The sequence below is a fragment of the Penaeus monodon genome, chromosome 5, assembly GCF_015228065.2.
Source record: "Penaeus monodon isolate SGIC_2016 chromosome 5, NSTDA_Pmon_1, whole genome shotgun sequence".
Classification (NCBI taxonomy): Eukaryota; Metazoa; Arthropoda; class Malacostraca; order Decapoda; family Penaeidae; genus Penaeus; species Penaeus monodon.
Window position 1 is genome coordinate 31,742,859 of NC_051390.1, and position 20,000 is coordinate 31,762,858.

General features: G+C 40.6%; 1 protein-coding gene across 1 annotated transcript in view; it reads right to left on the reverse strand.

Moving 5' to 3' along the window:
* Positions 1-2,852: 2,852 nt before the first annotated feature.
* Positions 2,853-20,000, reverse strand: part of LOC119572854 (cell wall protein DAN4-like) — a 19,885-nt gene continuing 2,737 nt past the window's right edge. Inside the window, exons 2-6 of the mRNA XM_037919791.1 lie at positions 7,642-8,575; positions 7,185-7,282; positions 6,842-6,980; positions 3,381-3,476; positions 2,853-3,221 (exon numbers count right to left, since the gene is read on the reverse strand). Of these exons, the coding sequence (XP_037775719.1) occupies positions 2,988-3,221; positions 3,381-3,476; positions 6,842-6,980; positions 7,185-7,282; positions 7,642-8,575 (1,501 nt within the window). The 3' untranslated portion in view covers positions 2,853-2,987. The remainder of the gene's footprint in view (positions 3,222-3,380; positions 3,477-6,841; positions 6,981-7,184; positions 7,283-7,641; positions 8,576-20,000) is intronic.

Genomic DNA, 20,000 nt, shown 5'->3' on the forward strand with positions numbered 1-20,000 from the left:
GAGGGTTAGGTAGAGGGGGGCAATGAAAGGCAAATGGGGGACTGTGTCGTTGATCACTGCGTATCTGACGTGACCAGGCGGCCTTCAGTCACAAGGTCTTTATAAGTACTTACATAGACCTTGTTCAGGCATACGTAACACACCCCACTCACTCTCGATCTCCCGCAGGATTTCGCCTATTATAAAATTCATGTGTGCCCTCTGCGCCTTCGGTCTTAGCTCCTAAAAGCTGGAAGGGAGACAGGGGAGGGACTCACCTGCAATAGGCTGTCATAACGGCACTATTCCCGTTATGATAATCCCTAACAGGCAACAAACAAGAACGCTTACTATTCTCTGTTCTTTTTATGTTTGTATATTTCCCATGTTCTATGTACCATGTTATGTTTTGCATATTCTTTTTACCATTTTGTTTCTATGCTTTATTTTTTTTTTTTTATCTTTATCTATATATTTATTTATGATTTTTTTAAGTAGTAAACCAATCATACCACGCGACCCACTAAAAAGAGCGTACAACTAGGATCTAACTAGCTCCATTACCTATCTACTCACACACACAGCGCGGTTTTACGTGAGCACTCGATGGAAATTGATATAGAAATTCGAAACCGAAGTCAGATGTACTGAGGTATATATATGAAAGATGGAATAATGCAATGCCGCATTGATATAGATATATAACAATCCTTCCTGACCAGGCCTGACCCTAACCTAGGTTCGAAGCCTGGTCAGGGTCAGGCCTACCCAGCCGGTAGGCTGTGCAAATAAATAAAAATACCCAACCGGTAGGTTGTGCAAATAATAACACCTGGAAAGCGAGAAATATGTTGTCTCCTATCACACCGACCTGCTTCTACAATATTCAACTTATTAAAAACACCCTTTCTAACCCACCACGCAATAACAAACCAAAAAATCCCTACGCAGTGTTACTTTTTTTTTCAATTTCCATGTAGCTATCCACCCTCAGCTTCTCTTCCCCTCCTTACACTAAGGAATCCTCCTCCACCACTTTAGTTCATCATCAAACGTCTCCAGCAATTTTTATCTCCCGAGGGGAGGCTACGCGCCCTTCGCTTAGAAAACGGAAGTGGAAAGAAAACATGGCTGCTTTCATTCTTGTATTTTGTTTTTTAAATTCTTTTCTGTATCAAAACTTGTTTATATTACTTATTTTATCCTTTGTAAGTTTATAATAAAACACGAACTGATTACATGAAGCAAATGAATGAAGTGAGTTCGAACTTGATATTAATTCCACAATTTAATGTTTTGAAATACGGTTTATTTACATTTGATTTATTCTAGTTATTTTGTAGTTATTTTATCTTTTATCACTTTTTAATATACCGTTTTATTAAAAGAGAGACACCCTCAATTATATTAATTCCCTCTAAGAGGTAACGTGGGAAGGTGAGAAGCACCTGGATGCACCTGGATGCAAGGTATTGTGGTCACTCCGGTCAGCAGAGGTTGCAATTGAGGGAACCCCGAAATGGGCCCTCCGTGCAAAAGAAGTGGTTGAGGAGTCTTATTTATTATTTAGTGAGGTTTTGGGAGACATTTGTGACCCATTTAAACAAGCAAGTGAACTATATATGAATATCGGAGTTTCGTCTTACTTTAAGTTATTTTTAAGCATTTTAAGTTCGTGTTTTATTTCATTATTTTATTTGTTTGATTTCTTTGGGTGTTTTACTTGTGTTTGTTTTGTTATACTTTTGCGTTTTAGTTGTGTTCTCTCTTATTGTTTTAAAAACTATCTCAAAGTTTTAATTGTGTCACGTTTTCCATACCCTCTAACATTGTATACTATAATGTTAAAGGTGTAATGAGCCCAATCAGCCCAGTCAGAGATTAATAAACATATTCAAGGTAATACTAAATCGTATACCATCTGCGTTTAGGGAATGAATCCCTTGCACACGCCTATACTACGCCTATCCACTATCTCTCCGTTCCTTCCACTCTTCCCTACACTTCGTTATCCATCTCCACATACATTCGAAACGTTCCCATACGTCAATTAAATGGGTGGTGGCAGCGAGCACTTCTTTTAATCTTTGCGAGAAGAAATCGTATGCAAGTTGCTACAAGTGGAGAGAGAATGAGAGCGAGAGAAGTAAAAATCCAGATATTTTCTATCAAACTCCACAGGTGCTAATTTTCTTGAGTTTCGGAGTAGCAGAGATGCACACTTTATTATTTTTTGTGATATATGTTGATCAAGTATTGATTTGACGGTAGGAAATCACTGGTCTTGTTGGAGCTATGTTTATTATCTTTACAACTGCCTTGCTGTATCAATATCAACATTATTATTAATCTGTATCTTCTGAACATTAGAATAATGTTTTAGAATGTTTTAGAGATTTCTCTTTATATCAGTTGTAAATCTATATCATATTCATACTTTATTTGTTAGAAAATCAAGTCTCAACAACAGTCTGTGTTTGATGTGTGTATATATATATATATATATATATATATATATATATATATATATATATATATATATAAATATATATATATATATATATATATATATGTATATATATATATATATATATATATATATATATATATATATATATGGAGAGAGAGAGAGAGAGAGAGAGAGAGAGAGGGAGAGAGAGAGAGAGAGAGACGAGAGAGAGATATAGAAGAGAGAGAGAGAGGGAGAGAGAGAGAGAGAGAGAGAGAAGGAGAGAGAGAGAGAAGAGAGAGAGAGAGAGAGAGAGAGAGAGAGAGAGAGAGAGAGAGAGAGAGAGAGAGAGAGAGAGAGAGAGAGAGAGAGAGAGACAGACAGACAGACAGACAGACAGACAGACAGACAGACACAGAGAGAGAGAGAGAGAGAGAGAGAGAGAGAGAGAGAGAGAGAGAGAGAGAATGTGCGTGTGTGCTTATGTAAAGTACGTAAGTGAGTGAGTGTGCGTGTGTTCGTGGCTTTTACATTGATCTTTTCCTTTATGCTTTAAAAGTTATATTTGCCTGTATCGAAGTTTGAAGCCTTGAGCACCTCCCGGGTTGGTGAAATACAATCTCATGAATCTTCCGGTGGAGAAATACGTTTCTCCCTCCGAGCCAGTTCTGAGAATCACCCTGTTGGACGCGTCATACAGCGTGTTACCCTTTGTATTGACGGCCAAATAACTTGGGGCGTTCAGTCGGAGCCTGTAGATGTGCAATGCAACCCGCTTCGTCGGATCTGATGCCTGAAGAGAGAATAGTTTCAATCTCATATTTTCTATGCAATTATTTAGGTAAAGTAATAGTACCAGAGAATCAGATACGAGGGAAGAATCTTCTTACTTTGGCGTGATATACATTTTGTTTATATTTCTCTAATAATGTCAACAGATACACAAACTTACCCTTATTCTGTATTCACACTTCTTCCCCCTCGGAGGTGTATTGTCAGGGTATCGTGGACTTAGCAGTGATTTTCGATCCGTCTCTGCAAGTAGTTGCTGCAAGGAGAAGAAGTCGCGTACAAACAAACAAAAAAGTGTTGAAAGCAAATTATGATAAATTTTAGTGCGTTTTTTGGTTCAAGTTTTCAGTATTTTGTCATAATGAAATTTACGTTTTATTTTTTTGTTGTTGTTGTTCTTCAGTAATGATTGTGTTAGTATAAACACACATATACACACAGGCAGATATAAATATATATGTATATGTGTACATATGTATATATATATGTATATATATACACATATAGTAACTCTCTCTCTCTCTCTCTCTCTCTCTCTCTCTCTCTCTCTATATATATATATATATATATATATATATATATATATATATATATATATATATATATATATATATATATATATAAAGGGTATGAATGAGAATGATATCTTCACAATACAAGAGATGTATTTGACCGGTTTCTATTGTAACTTGGTCAGAAATACATACATCAAAGAGATTACAGTATGAGCTGACGAAACACCTGACGACTGTGATCTCCCACTCGTTGTTCGTATAATTGATGCCGTGACCTTGGATAGTTTTAATCTGCCCGATGCTGTTGACATTACTCTCCGTCGCGATGTATGCTGCTTCCATCATTTTTCTTTTCGTTTCTTCAGTCCTTCATGGACTATTTCTGCTTCCTTCCAGTTCGGTAGATGGCCAGCTTCATCTACATGTACCACCATGGTGTTGGAAGTCCTGTGGCGACGGATTTTAGCTCGATGATCGCTGATCCTGGTGCTGAAACCACGGCCTGTTTCACCAAAGTATGCTGTATCGCATCTGCTGCAGGGTATGCGATATACAAAACTATAAGGGTTGCTTTCGGGCTGCTCTCTGTCTCGTATTAAGTCATGTATCTTTCCCCCAGATGTGCTGGTGATTCTCACTGTCTTGCCGAATGCTACATGGCGGTAATATGAGAATATTTTTAGAAGAGGGTGCAGGGTCTGATCTTAGAGAATTGCGTGCACACGCAATTCCTAAGACAAAGCCCGCAGAACACAGCCGTCGTGCTGGTAAAGAGATTATGCGAGATGCTTACACCACGGCTACAGGAACGCCTGCTGGCAATCCCACCGCCACGGTAAGCACCGAGTGTCAGACACACAAATGAGACAGCCATAAAAAAGCTGACACAGCCGGGCCATAAGAGAAAGGCCCGGGCGAAGCCAGAACTTCGCAAATCTCAAGCAAGCAAGCAAGTCTGATCTTGCGAGTATGTTCTTCGCCTTCTTTCTGAGGTTTAGCAGAAAGCCTCAGGGATATTTGTGTTTCATGAAAGAATTAATTACATTGGCAATCATCCTCCCAATACCAGATTTTGTTTTGTTACTGTGAGCGGAGTAATAATGGATATAATCATCCTTTTTTGTAGGCGTTTACCCTCGGCTAAACGCAGGAGTAAATCTCTCGGCTTCTTCTTGAACCTAGCAGCTTCCATCTTCCCATGAGAGGTCTCTCTGATCCATTGGGGTGACGATGGCCTACGTTTCTCTGTATATAGGAAGCCTACAAATAAAGATGATTATATCCATTATTACTCCACCCACAGCAACAAAACAAAATCTGGTGTTGTAATTGGCTTCTTCCTCAGAACACCGAGGATCTGCAGCCCTGAATTTCTTGAGGAAGAGGTTGCCTATGTAATTAATTAATTTAGTCATATTCACCATACTCACTAACACTGCATACTATAATGTTCAAGGTGTAATGAGCCCAATCACCCCAATCAGAGATTAATAGACATATATAATGTGTGTGTTGATATATATATATATATATATATATATATATATATATATATATATATATATATATATATATATATATATATATATATATGTGTGTGTGTGTGTGTGTGTGTGTGTGTGTATGTGTGTGTGTGTGTGTGTGTGTGCGTGTGTGTGTGTGTGTGCGTGTGTGTGTGTGTGTGTGTATGTGTATGTGTGTGTGTGTGTGTGTGTGTGTGTGCATACACACACAAACACACACATATATATATACATACACACACATATATGCATACATACACACACACACATACGCATACATACACACATACCTATATGTATATGCATGTATGTATGTATATATAAATATGCATGTATATATCTATATATACGCATATACGTATATATGCATACATATATACATATAAATAACAACCTTCCCTGACGAGGACTCGAACCTAGGTCACTCAGGGTATGAAACCGGAGGCCAGTGCTAAACCAACCATGCCACACGACCCACTAGAAGGAGTGTGCAACTAGGATGTCACTAGCTCCATAGACATTACCTATCTACTCATACTTGAGTAATGATATCGAAGTTTCACGCACACTCCCCGTGGGCACTCGGTTGAAACTGATTTAGCATTTCAAATCCTAAGTTAGATGTAATGAGGTATATTTATGAAAGTGTGCGTTAAACTTCGCTATCATTACTCAAGTATGAGTAGATAGGTAATGTCTATGGAGCTAGTGAGATCCTAGTTGCACACTCCTTTTAGTGTGTCGTGTGGCATGGTTGGTTTAGCACTGGCCTCCGGTTTCATACCCGGAGTGACCTAGGTTCGAGTCCTGGTCGGCGAGGGTTGTTATTTATCGATATCAATGCGACATTGCATTATTCCACCTTTCATATATAAATATATATGTATATATATGCATATATTTGATTATATGTATATATATATATGCATATGTATATATACATACATACACTCACACATAAGTATATATATGCATATATATCTATATATCTATATATACATATATATACACATATAAGTATACACACACACACACACACACACACATATATATATGTATATATATATATATATATATATATATATATATATATATATATATATATATATATATATATATACATGTATGTATATACATATTTGTATACATATATATTTGTATATATATACAAATACACACACACACACACACACACACACACACACACACACACACACCTCACACACACACACACACACACACACACACACACACACGTATATATATATATATATATATATATATATATATATATATATATATATATATGTATATGCATATATATACATACAAGTGTGTGCACACACACACACACACATATATATATACATATACAGTATATATATAGAGAGGGGGAAGGGGAGAAGAGAGTGGGAGAAAGAGAAGTGAAAATCCCGATATTATATATATATATATATACATATATATATATATATATATATATATATATATATATATATATATATATATATGCATGTACATATTTCAGTTACTTCTAATGCAGAAGCGGTATTGGCATGGCTTTAATTTTGATCTATAATTACCTTGTCACATGACACAGTCACAGGCGTGAAACTGAAGACCATCCACAGCCCAATCCGGTTGGCCGATGGCGTGTAGCTGGCCTGGAACAATTGGCTCGGAAGCACGTAGGTTTTTCCCTTTGGTATGGATCCTGTTAGCCTTTAAAACAATAAAAGAAAGCAGGTTTTCATCCGGACAGGAGAACTTATCTCTTTTTCTATTTATATCTTATATTTATTTCCAACGTGGTGGTTTTTTGTATATCAAGGTCTATATCTCAAGTATTTAGTAGAAAGTAAATGCTAATAAACCTACCGGTAACATTGGCTAGCTCGCACAACACATATCAGGAAAATTACATACCTTAGTGGTGCGGTGTAAGGGTTTTCAATGACCACTTCGTCGCCATTTGGGATTTCTATATCTATTCGTGCGGTGAGGATCACTCTAGCTAGGCTGAACTAAAGCAGAAAAAATAAAGTGATGCATCAAATTGTTTACTGTATGCTATCCCTTTCAAAATAGTGTAGTTGTGTGTGTGTGTGTGTGTGTGGTGTGTGTGTGTGTGTGTGTGTGTGTGTGTGTGTGTGTGTGTGTGTGTGTGTGTGTGTGTGTGTGTGTGTGTGTGTGTGTGTGTGTGTGTGTGTGTGTGTGTCTGTGTGTCTGTGTGTGTGCGTGTGCGCGTGTTTGTGTATGTTTGTGGCTGGACAAATAGTCTGAGAAGTAATTTGTGATATTTATCAGTAACTTTTTTTGTCAGAGGCACAGAAGCGAGAGTGGAACCGTAGGTACACGCAGATCGAATATGTGGAAAACCTACCTTAGAAATGAAGCCGTGGTAACAAGGAGAGGACGGGTTGGATGTGCCAATCCTCCAAAAGCGCACACCGTTGACAGTCGACCTTAAGCATACTGCGGGTGGTATGGTGGTCGATGTGGTGGTCGTGCTTGTTGATGTGGTCGTGCTTGTTGACGTGGTCGTGCTTGTTGATGTGGTCGTGCTTGTTGATGTAGTCGTGCTTGTTGATGTGGTCGTGCTTGTTGACGTAGTCGTGCTTGTTGATGTGGTCGTGCTTGTTGACGTTGTCGTGCTTGTTGACGTGGTCGTGCTTGTTGACGTAGTCGTGCTTGTTGATGTGGTCGTGCTTGTTGACGTGGTCGTGCTTGTTGACGTGGTCGTGCTTGTTGACGTAGTCGTGCTTGTTGATGTGGAAGTGCTTGTTGACGTGGTCGTGCTTGTTGATGTGGAAGTGCTTGTTGAAGTGGTCGTGCTTGTTGAAGTGGTCGTGCTTGTTGATGTGGTCGTGCTTGTTGATGTGGAAGTGCTTGTTGACGTAGTCGTGCTTGTTGACGTGGTCGTGCTTGTTGATGTAGTCGTGCTTGTTGATGTGGAAGTGCTTGTTGATGTAGTCGTGCTTGTTGATGTGGTCGTGCTTGTTGACGTAGTCGTGCTTGTTGATGTGGAAGTGCTTGTTGACGTGGTCGTGCTTGTTGATGTGGAAGTGCTTGTTGACGTGGTCGTGCTTGTTGACGTAGTCGTGCTTGTTGATGTGGAAGTGCTTGTTGACGTGGTCGTGCTTGTTGATGTGGAAGTGCTTGTTGACGTGGAAGTGCTTGTTGATGTGGAAGTGCTTGTTGATGTGGAAGTGCTTGTTGACGTAGTCGTGCTTGTTGATGTGGAAGTGCTTGTTGACGTGGTCGTGCTTGTTGATGTGGAAGTACTAGTTGTTGAGGTAGAAGTGGTGGTCGACGTGCTGTAAGGATTAATTCATTTCATTAGTAACGTGACTGCAACTCCTACAATTAATCGTTGATCTGGGAAAGGTGGTGACAGTTGTAAAATTTCGTAATCTTGACTATATACTCACCCTCTCTCACTCTTTCTCCCCCTTCTTCTTCTCTCTCTCTCTCTCTCTCTCTCTCACTCTCTCTCTCTCTCTCCATTTAATGTCACGACACCCTTGTGACCTGCCTTAAAAGGTCTGTGATGCCTTGACAATCAGGAATTCACATACCTAACAGTTGTATATTGATCCAGTGTGTGATAATGTTCACATAATAATTTCTAAAGTGATACAAAGAACAAACACTAAAATTAAAAGCGAAAGCTCCTTCGCACACTCCCAGATGTGCAGCAATGCACGTAGGCGACCAGTGTGTGTATAAATGTTTATTTTCCTAACTGTGCTGTCTTCAAATACCTGACCCCGTTTTGCTCTAAATGCTCAAATGGGGCCACGGAACACGTGCCTGTCCACAAGACGCATCGAGATGCCGGTACTGCTCTCTTTCACACAGAAGCTCAAAATGCACAGAAAAGAATTCTGAGGGCACTTCCGACAAGAGCATAATGTCACTTCTCCCCTCTAGCCCTGCGCTTTGATGATGTGGGGGAATTCCCACACCTGCAGAGGTCAACAGTAATGACCCCTGCAAAAGAAGCCATGGTACTGGCCACAGTACCAGCACCAACAGGAGTTAAAGCTCCGTCAACTCAAGCATCAGCAACAGTTTCAGGACCAGCTGCAGCACCAAAATCCTAGCACCATATGCTGCATAGCTTCTGCACCAGCTTCGACACCAGCTGCAACACCAATCCTTACACCATCTGCTGCACCAGCTTCAGCATCATTTGCAGCTCAGCCTTCACTGCAGCAGGCCAAAACAAGAGTGCAATGAAGAAATTAAGGATCTGCTACAAATGCTACTTCGGCAGATGGAGCAGATGATGTTTATGATACAACAACAAATAGTTCAGCAATCTCAACTTTAGGAAAGGGTGTTCACGCTCCTCCTCGATCAGCAACAGCATCACCCTGTAGTAGGTCTTGGAAATGGTCAAATAATCAATGTCATCAAGTAATCTCTTGCAGTGTATTAACTGGAAAATAAAGAGTTTACAGAAACACAAGGCAACTCTCTTCCAGTACCTTCCCTCCGAAAATGTTGACGTGCTTGTTATGCAAAAATCCTCCAGAGGTAGAGGAACACAACAACTGAACAAAAATCCTGAGGCAAAACTGGGAGGAAAGATTTTATGCCTTGGCAGAATCAATGGACTCCATGACACCCATGAGTAAGGTATGGAAGGAAATCTGAAAGATTGAAGGCAATACATGCACTATAACACCCCACCCACATCCAGAAAGGGTGTGAGGACTCTTCTCTTGATAGTCTCCCATTATCCATATGCAGGTACTCCCTTAAATCAAGCCATAAAAACTAATTTGACTATCAGTGCTACCTCTTAGATGAGGCTGGTGCCCCATCTACAAGGGAAGAACTCTTGCAGTCATTAAGACTAGCAAATCCACTGCACCTGGGGATGATGGAATCATCTACGACATCATCCAACTTCTTGCAAAGGTATAAGGCAAAGGGAAAAAATCCCCTTCAACTTAAACTACACGGCAGGCCTCTTTCCACAATATCTAAATGGAAGTAATGCACAGTCTTCTTACTTCATAGATTTTAAGGGAGCATTCGATAGAGCCACCCTTCAGCAATCCTGAACTAACACTTTTAGTAGTCAAGTGCAAGCTTCTGTTATGGATTAAGGATTATCTATCTTCGTGAAGAGCAAAAGTGTGGTACCAAGGCACCTAGAATGTTTATGGCAAATTAGAACTAGGCAATCCACAAGGGGGAGTATTGTCCCCTACACTGTTTAATATACTCATGCACTCTCTGTGCAAGATCAACGATGAGGTAGGAGACATATGCAGCATCAAATCCTATGATGATGACATTCTTACTCATTCTTACTCAGTGATGCCTCCAATGATCCTCATAAAGCAGCAGGGATTGGTGTACTAATTCCTGATATAGATTTTGAAGAAAGTTATATCATGCCATTAAGAAAGGTAGTGCGCAGCAGCGACACCTGGCTGTCTTTACTGACAGCCAAGGCGCTCTCCATTGGCTCACTGCATTTAATCCAGAAAACATGGTAACTAGAAATATCCTTTACCAAATTTCTAAACTATCAGAACAGGGTACTGATACCCTCTCATATAGGAATATCATTATGTGACAGAGTTGATCAATTAATCATAAAGATCCATATTATGTAGTACCGCTATTTTTCAATCAAATGAAAACACGTGTTATCAGCTGTCTTCGAGATTATGAAAGTTGGGTGTGGACCACTGAGAAGATGAAAAAAGACGGACATGATACTATCTGGCATTACGAGAGTATTGCTGGGACATTAAGTATAGACAAACCCTATAAAGTCTATCATGGACTATCTCGGAGACAGCAGGTTACATTGACTAGGCTACGCATAGGATATCAGTCCACTATACAATATGTAAAGGATGCAGTTATGGAGGCAAAACCAGTTTCTTATAACGACTGCAAACTGTGCAAGGCGCCCAAGTCGCATAATCTTATCCATTACTTACTGTGTTGCATAAAAACTGCATCCCATCGATCAAATAGTACTGTTCACAGATTAGCACTTGTTGATTATATTAACTTTATTATAGACACTGGTCTTGTATTTGACATTATTAGTGATATAATTTTACCAGCCAGATGATATTTTAATACAGTGATAATAGCAAAGCCCTTCAGGCATTTATATAACATTAATGTTGAATGATAGCCCTCTACACAAATAGAAGCACAACCAGTTTGGATAGATGCTTTGGTATCTTACCCTGGCTTTTTGCAGGGCATGTACACTGCTCTGTAAATAAATGTTATCAAATCAAATAAAAGATCTCTCTCTCTCTCTCTCTCTCTATCTATCTGTCTATATCTACACACACACACACACACACACACACACACACACACATATATATATATATATATATATATATATATATATATATGTGTGTGTGTGTGTGTGTGTGTGTGTGTGTGTGTGTGTGTGTGTGTGTGTTTGTGTGTGTGTGCGTGTGTGTGTGCGTGTGTGTGTGTGTGTGCACATGTGTATGTGTGCGTGCGTGTGCGTGTGCGTGTGTGTGTGTGTGTGTGTGTGTGCGTGTGTGTGTGTGTGTGTGTGTGTGTGTGTGTGTGTGTATGTGTGTGTGCGTGCGCGCGCGCGCCCGTGCGTGCGTGCGTGTGTGTGTGTTTTGTCGTTAGAGACCGAACTCTCCACTCAGGTAATACTACACAAGTATTTCCAGGTACGGTTGCGGAATTATATTTCAGTACACTTTTGTACATCTGGTAGCCATTTCAATGTAAACATTTCTATGATTGAAGCAAAAATCCTAGGGTGTTTTGTAACAGAGTGTGATTGGTAGAAAATAAATGACCAATGTGTGTATTAGTATCTATTTTTGGAAATGACGTAAGGCATTTGATCTTTAGTTTTCTTCACATAAGTAATAACAAAACATGTTGTATTAGTTATAATTGACTTTGTAGTGGAACATTTTATAAAATGCGATTTCCTGAAATTGTTTGTTTACCGAAATGGCAACACCTATCGAGGTGAGGCGGCATTTCCCCCTTCTTTCAACACAATTTTCAATTATAGCTACATATAGCTGCATATGTATGGCAGCTAAATCAAATTAAAATCTTTGCAAAACCGCTGATAACTGAAAATACCTCTCTTGGGCCGTCACTAATGAAGTGACTAGGTTTTTTCTTTTCGTCACTAAACACTGATTATATCAATATATAGATGCTTTATCAGTGTGTGTGTGTGTGTGTGTGTGTGTGTGTGTGTGTGTGTGTGTGTGTGTGTGTGTGTGTGTGTGTGTGTGTGTGTGTGTGTGTTTGTGTGTGTGTGTGTGTGCGTGGGTGTTTATGGAAATACGAAATCAATACTTGGTGATGACTAACTAAACATAACGTATAATTCGTTTTAGTTAATCTGAATGCCCTTTATCTTGTACCAAAATCTGATCATAGTTTTCGCTATTATTATTCCTTAAGTTTCTCTGAGGAGTCGCATCCACATTCGAACAGTCTAGTGAGAAAATACACGTTTGCTTAATTCAACTCAGGTAACTACCTGCTGGGTGGTTCCAAAGAGGGTGAATATCAAGGCTTGGAACTTACTCCCAATAACCTGGAATCTTGAAAAAAATCTTGTTCATTCCGATGAAATGGGCAGGTCATCTCGCGCTCTACTTTTATTTGTCATTTATCTTTGTTTCCTTCTGTTTGTCGATGCACATCCGTGTACAGTATATGCGTTGGTGTAGATAAAAAAAAGAAAAGAAAAAAAAGGCATACTTGTTTGTGTTTTGTCACAAAATCAAAGTTTTCATATATTGTTTTGGTATGTGTGGCTTGTTTTCTTCTCGTCAGAACCAAACATTGTTTTAATAAAGAAGAAATATGCTATGCTATCATTTTAGAACATTAACTGAAGGCAAAACAGTAGTAGGCCTACAGTGAATAAATGGATGACTGAAGGTATGCGTGTGTGCCTAGTGAAATTGTTAAACATTTCATTTAGAATCATTGGTTTTATAGTTCATACGCATTTTGAACTCCCTCTCGTGCTAAATATAGCATGCAGTTGACAATATATATATATATATATATATATATATATATATATATATATATATATATATATATATATGCCAAGATCTTTAAGTCAATGGATCCTATCCATTATTTCAGTCTATACAAGGTCATAAAGTTTTGTATCCCTTAGAAAAGTGATTACTTATTATTTTTTTTCATTATCTGATACGTAATTTGATATTGTAAATTCTTTATTTTTGATTCTGAGATATTTTTTTAGTGGCTGTTTATGGTTTGAGTATTTTGGGCATATTGCTAAAAGATGGTTTAAGGTAAAGCTGGTGTTGCACTGTGGAGGGAAAGTTCTCTATATAGGGAATGAGGTGGGTGATTCTGGTGGCATTGACCCTGAGACGAGCCAAAACCACCTCCTCCCTTCTGACTTTCCTGTGGGTTGTATCCCACAATTCTATTTCTTATCTGACTTTATTTGTCAATTGCAGGTTGGTCCACTCACTTTACCACAGGAGATGGATTTTTGCTTTTATAAGAGATCTGTACGGACTATGCTAAGGTCCGGGTCCCCAGTTGACCCGTCTGATTTGTCAGCCTGCTCATTGCCATGGATACTAGAGTGGGCCGTCGATAATGCAAAATCTAAAGCTTTATCAATGGAAAATAATTCAGCAAGAAAGATTGACGTATAATTCGACAGTTTGAACTTCAATTCACATTCAGTTGACCATAAACCCGCACCCAAACACTCATCTGTCTTGGAGCCGTCGGTATATATATGAAAAAGGGGAGATGTGTAATAAGAATCTCTCAGAACCTCTGGCGTACCTCCACCTCCGGCGCCATGGCCTTAGCTGATGGAAGCCAAGCATCCATGATGGAAAAAATTGGGGGTTCCCCAAGGCGTTATATTTAAATGGACCAGGGTATCGATGGTAGAGAGATCTATATCGACATTTTCGACGAGGTCGTGGAGTCGAGTGGCAAAGGGCCTAGTGCCTCTAATGCCATTAGGATGGCTCGGGTCTCGAGCCACCTTTGTGGCATAGGTTAGTGCTAGCTGGCCGCGTCTGAGTTGGAGGGGAGGTACTCCTGACTCCACCTCAAGATGCTCGATCCGAGTACACTTCAGGGCTCCAAGACAGACACGCAAATAAGAATTCTGCTCAACATCCAAACCTTTCAAAATGAAATTTAATGCCGAACCATACACGATTGACCCATAATCTACATTAGACCTAATAAGGGCTTTATATATCATCAGCAAAATCTTTCTACAGCTCCCCATTTATTATCAGAAATGCACTTTAGTAAATTTTTTGTGCTTTGACATTTATTGAAGGGGAAAGGGTATCGTTGGGATTGTTACTCTGCTCAGCATACCAGGCAAGGTTCTCGCCCACATTCTTCTGAAACGGATCCGCAACCACCTACTGAGGCATCAGAGACCGGAGCAGTCTGGATTTACTCCTGGCAAGTCCACAATAGACCGTATACTAGCGCTTCGAGTAATTGTGGAACGCCGTCGTGAGTTTGGTCGTGGGTTGCTCGCAGCCTACATCGACCTCAAGAAGGCGTTTGACTCGGTGCATCGGGAATCGCTATGGGAGATCCTGAGGCTCAGGGGAATTCCGACACAGATTATTGGCCTGATAGCAAGCCTCTATACTGGTACTGAAAGTGCTGTAAAGTGTGGTGGGGGTATGTCGAACTTCTTCCCTGTTAATTCAGGGGTGAGGCAAGGCTGTGTCCTTGCACCAACACTTTTCAACACTTGTATGGACTGGATAATGGGCAGAGCTACTAGCTAAAGTCTGTGTGGAGCAACACTAGGCAATATTAAGGTCTCAGACCTTGACTTTGCCGACGATGTTGCCATCCTATCTGAGTCCTTGGAGTCACTTGTGGCAGCTCTTGATGCATTTAGCAATGAGGCGAAGCCCCTAGGCCTAGAGGTCTCCTGGACCAAGACCAAGATTCAGGACTTTGGGGGCCTGTTAGGGGAACCCGTTCAGTCGATCCATGCTTGTGGCGAGGACGTTGAAGTCACAGAAAGTTTTACATACCTTGGTAGCGTAGTCCATATCTCTGGCTTGTCATACCAGGAAGTCAGTAGACGGATTGGTCTGGCAACAGGAGCCATGAACTCGATCAACAAGAGCGTTTGGAGATGTCGGTACCTATGCAGAAGGACCAAGCTGTGTGTCTTCAAGGCCTTGATACTGCCAGTTTTGCTCTATGGAAGCGAAACCTGGACGCTATCCAGTGTCTTGGAGTCTCGCCTTAATACCTTTTGTAACAAGTCCCTTCGCCGGATCATGGGGTACAGTTGGCAGGACCACGTATCCAACCGGCGGTTACACCGTGAGACTGGCATGGGACCTGTTACTTGCATAATCCGGGATCGCCAACTCAGGCTATATGGCCACCTAGCTCGCTTCCCTATGGACGACCATGCCCATCAGGTTGTCTCCCTGCGAGACAACTCTGGGTGGAGGAGACCTGTGGGACGACCTAGGAGATCATGGCTTGAGCAGCTCGACGAGACCTGTGGCGAGGAATTAGAGATGGGCCGTGTGCCTGCCTGGAGACTCGCCTCGAGGGATCCTCGTGGCTGGAAGCGAAGGGTGGATGCGGCCATGCGCCCCCGTCGGCGTTAGCCCCTTGATGATGATGATGAGATTTATTCTTTTGCTGACCAATGTAAGTCTATGATCAGAGGGTAGACCAAGAAATCTAGCAGAATTTTGAATAGGTATTGGGTGACTGTCTAGAGTTAGCCTGATGTTTGGCTTCCTCCTGTAAAAAAATGACCCCAATAATCTTTCTTGTGGAAAACCCCACTGGAGGCCCCAGTTATGAATCATATCCAGTGTCAGTTGGACGTAATTTGCTGAGAATTCTGCATTACGGCTAGAATGCCATAATGCATAATCATCAGCAAGTATTTAAGATTCCGAGGGGGAGCTGGTAAGATGTCATTGATCATACATAGAAATAATGTTGAATACAAGACACTTCCTTGTGGGACCCTGTTTGCCTGGACAAAAGTGTCCGAAAAGGTGACATAATCGGAAAAGAGTTTTACAGAAAGTTGTCAGATAAAAAGAATTGAATAAAACAAAGCAAGATTTCTATATCTAAAAATACTGAAATCAAAAATTATTTTTTGGCAATTGTCTCTTCAATATGACTGTCCAGTTTTACTAGTTGATCAAGAGTTTGGCATTCCTTTCGGAAGCCACACTGCTCGTCATTTAGCAAATTACTGGAATTTAAAAAATGTATTAGCCTACTGTTAACAATGCGTTCCATGATCTTGTATAAGCAACTTGTCAGTACAGTTGAATGGTAGGAGATAGCAGATTTGGGATATCCCACTCCTTTCAATATGTAAATGATATGGGCGAAGTGCCATGAGTTTGGAAAAGTATTGACAGTGGACCAAACCTCTGATATTGTGGTGGTGCTGTTAATTGTAGAGACAAAGCTCTGCCAGGAGTACTTTTTGTTGTCTAATTGATCTACAAGCCCTAGCTCTTGCTAGTTTGTAATTGCAAAAGTTCTCATTTGTGATGTTATTTTTGAAAAGCCTGTAGGCCATGTTGCGTTGGTGCAGCGCCCTGTGGCAGTCTGGTGTCCACCATGGAACTCTGTGCTTAATGCTATCTGTCAAAGTTTTAGGAATGGATATCATTGCTGCATCTAAAATCGAATTCTGAATATTTTTTACTTTATCATCAATAGTTTCTCCAACAAGTTCGACCTAGACGCTCCTTGTGAAGGCGACCCAGTCTGCTCTTTTTACATTAAATTTGGTTGCTGAAGGAGTTCTTGGTGTGTCGCATTAATATTCAATAAAAATAGGAAGGTGATTGCTTCCCAACGAGTCGTCAGTGGTGTGCCACAGGCAGTTGGCTGCTATTGATGAAGAGACTAGTGATAAGTCAATAAAGCTCAATACTGGTATTATCGTCCTCCCGCGTCGGACTACCATCGTTCAGAAGGACCAGATCAGAATCCTTAATCAACTTAACTACTTGCTCACCTCTACCATCCGCCCGTAGGAAACCCTATAACGTATGATGAGCATTAAAATCAGCTAAAATTACTTTATTTTGTGGCAGACTATCCTGAAGAGCAAAAAGCTCATCATACATTACCACATTATCAGGTGGACAGCAAACTGAACATGTCTGATGCTTGTTATCAATTTTTACTTTGCATGCGACAAACTCCAAAGTAGAATCAATTGCCACTTCAGTGAAAGGGAGGCTTCGGTGGATGTACATGGCGACTCCATCTCCACCCCTGACCTCTCGATCCTTCCGACACAGATGGTAGTTCCTCAGCGAAACAACTTCACCAAAGACGAGGTGTGTTAAGTGTGCTTCTTGGAGAACTATAATATCAGGAGGATAGCATAATTTAAGGTCATTTATTCTAGTTCTAAGACTTCGACAGTTCCATTGTATAATGGTTAATGTGAAGATTACGTTTTATGGGGTTTGGAAGTGCCTTGTCCGCCAGTTTTCATTTTCTTTTTATGGGAGGGAGGCGCCTCCTCTCCCTCGCTTTCCGGGGACCTCCCTCGGGATGGTTTGGAGACAGAAGCCTCCATGTTCTGCATCTCCCAGCGAAGGAGGTGACTGGCAGATTGCGACCTGCTCTCTCTTGAGAAACCGATTGAGAGCCAGGCAAGTCCTCACAGGAGTCACCTGGATGGGGAGGTACGATCTGGACTGTGAATCGGTATCAGCCTCCTGTAGGATGTTTATGATGGGGTTTATGCAGCCATTTCATCAACCAATTTAGTCAGTTGATACACTTGAATGATTAATTAACAGTTTGTTTCAGTTCAGCAATTTACTTATCTTTAGCTGCAAGCTGTTGACTGACATTACTTGCACAAACTGTGACGTTAGTTACTGCTGCAGCATAGGAAGTATCAGGTGTGTGTGTCAAACTTTCCACTTTCCTCTTAGCTTCAGTATAACTAACTTCATGTTTTCTCATATATGCTAATGTCTCAGTCTCCTTCTTCAGGCTACTACACTCAGCATAGCCTGAGTCTTTGCTATTGCATCTTAATGAGGTGTGTCCGATTTTTTTGAATCTATTACAATTCTTTGGCTTTTGGATGTAAGGTCTTACTTGGACGTGTTCGTATCCGATACTCACATATTCGGGGGTTTCATTTAAAGCAAAGGTCAAAAAACAAAGTCCAATTTTCGTTCACACATTCCCATCCTTCTTGGTCATATAATGAACGTCCACTACGTCTTGGTCCTTCATGCCCTTGAGAATTTCACTTTCTTCCATCGTCCTCAAATCCCTGTGAAAGATTACTCCCTTACAGGTATTTGGGTCAATAGGGATAGTAAGTTTAACTCCGAGATCATGATCAGCTTAAGTAAATCCTTAATCTGGGAGTTGTATTGTACTTTAAATGGGAGGCTTCCTTCTCACAATATTTTGACAAAATGAAAATCGCCGCCCACTTGACCATCAAGGGCCTTTTTGATGAAGTTCACTTTCAAAAGTGATTGATTTTTATTCACGCATTTAACATTCGCGAACCTTGCATTCTCGGTAGGGATTTTGGAAAGAGGTCTTCTGAATTTGTCATTAGTAGGGGTTCCATTGTTCAGAGTCGAATTGGTGGTAGAGTGGTCATGGGTCACCCCTCCTCCTGAGGAGGAGAAGGGGTTGCCGGGTAGCATCCATCCTGGGTATCGGACCAGGTCCGACCCCTTGACCCGAAATCAGTTTTCCGTCCTCTACCCCCCCCCCAGTGGAAGCCTGGTTGCGTTATCTACTTCCAAAGGGGGATCGAGTTATGTGGAGGACGCCTCCTTACCGCGGAACTTGCCCAGGCGAAGGACGGAAATTTGATGCCCTCCCCCAGGCGAATACGGGAGCCCTTAAGGGAACTCCGGTAGGCTCAGGGAAGTCACATGAAGAGAGGAAAAAATTCAGAATAAAAGAAAAATTGCCCCAAAGAATGCCTCAGACTACTGGGCAAAGCACTAGAGAGTGCAAAAGGATCTGTAAAGCCGTTTTTATACTTTATTTGAGTTTACATTATAAACTTTGGATTTGTTGCTGCTGCATTATGGACAAGGTGTTAGTTTGGCAAAATCTCGAACACGAGTGCCCTCATCCCAGAGATGCGGCCTCTATTTGTAATTTCAGATTTCCTTGTGTCCATCTTGAGAAAAGTGTCAGCTTGCCAGCCTAGATTTTACCTCAGATTTCCCTTATGCCATCTGACATATTTTTTTTCTTATTCAAAATATATTAGGGTAAGCCGCGAAATGCTTATTCAGGAATTTATTATCATAAAGAGTATAAAATATACGATTTCGTATTTTTATATTTTCTAGATGGTTCCTCTTAAAATTATTCAAGTTCCGGGTGGATAAACAATCGTTTAGGTAACTTTTCACACACCGGGAGATGATAATATATCAAAGCTTTTACAAGCACTGACAAATACAAGGGAAATATAAAGTGCACACGTGCCAAATAAAAGCTCGTGTATTTTCTCGCTCAGCTGATTTAATGTGACTCCTCAGAGAAACACCACGACTTTATAGAATCGTAATAAGAAAACTATGATCAGAATAATCGTAAAGAATTATACATACTTTTGCATTACTAATCACCAAATATTGACGTACGCACACACACACACACACACGCACACACACACACACACAC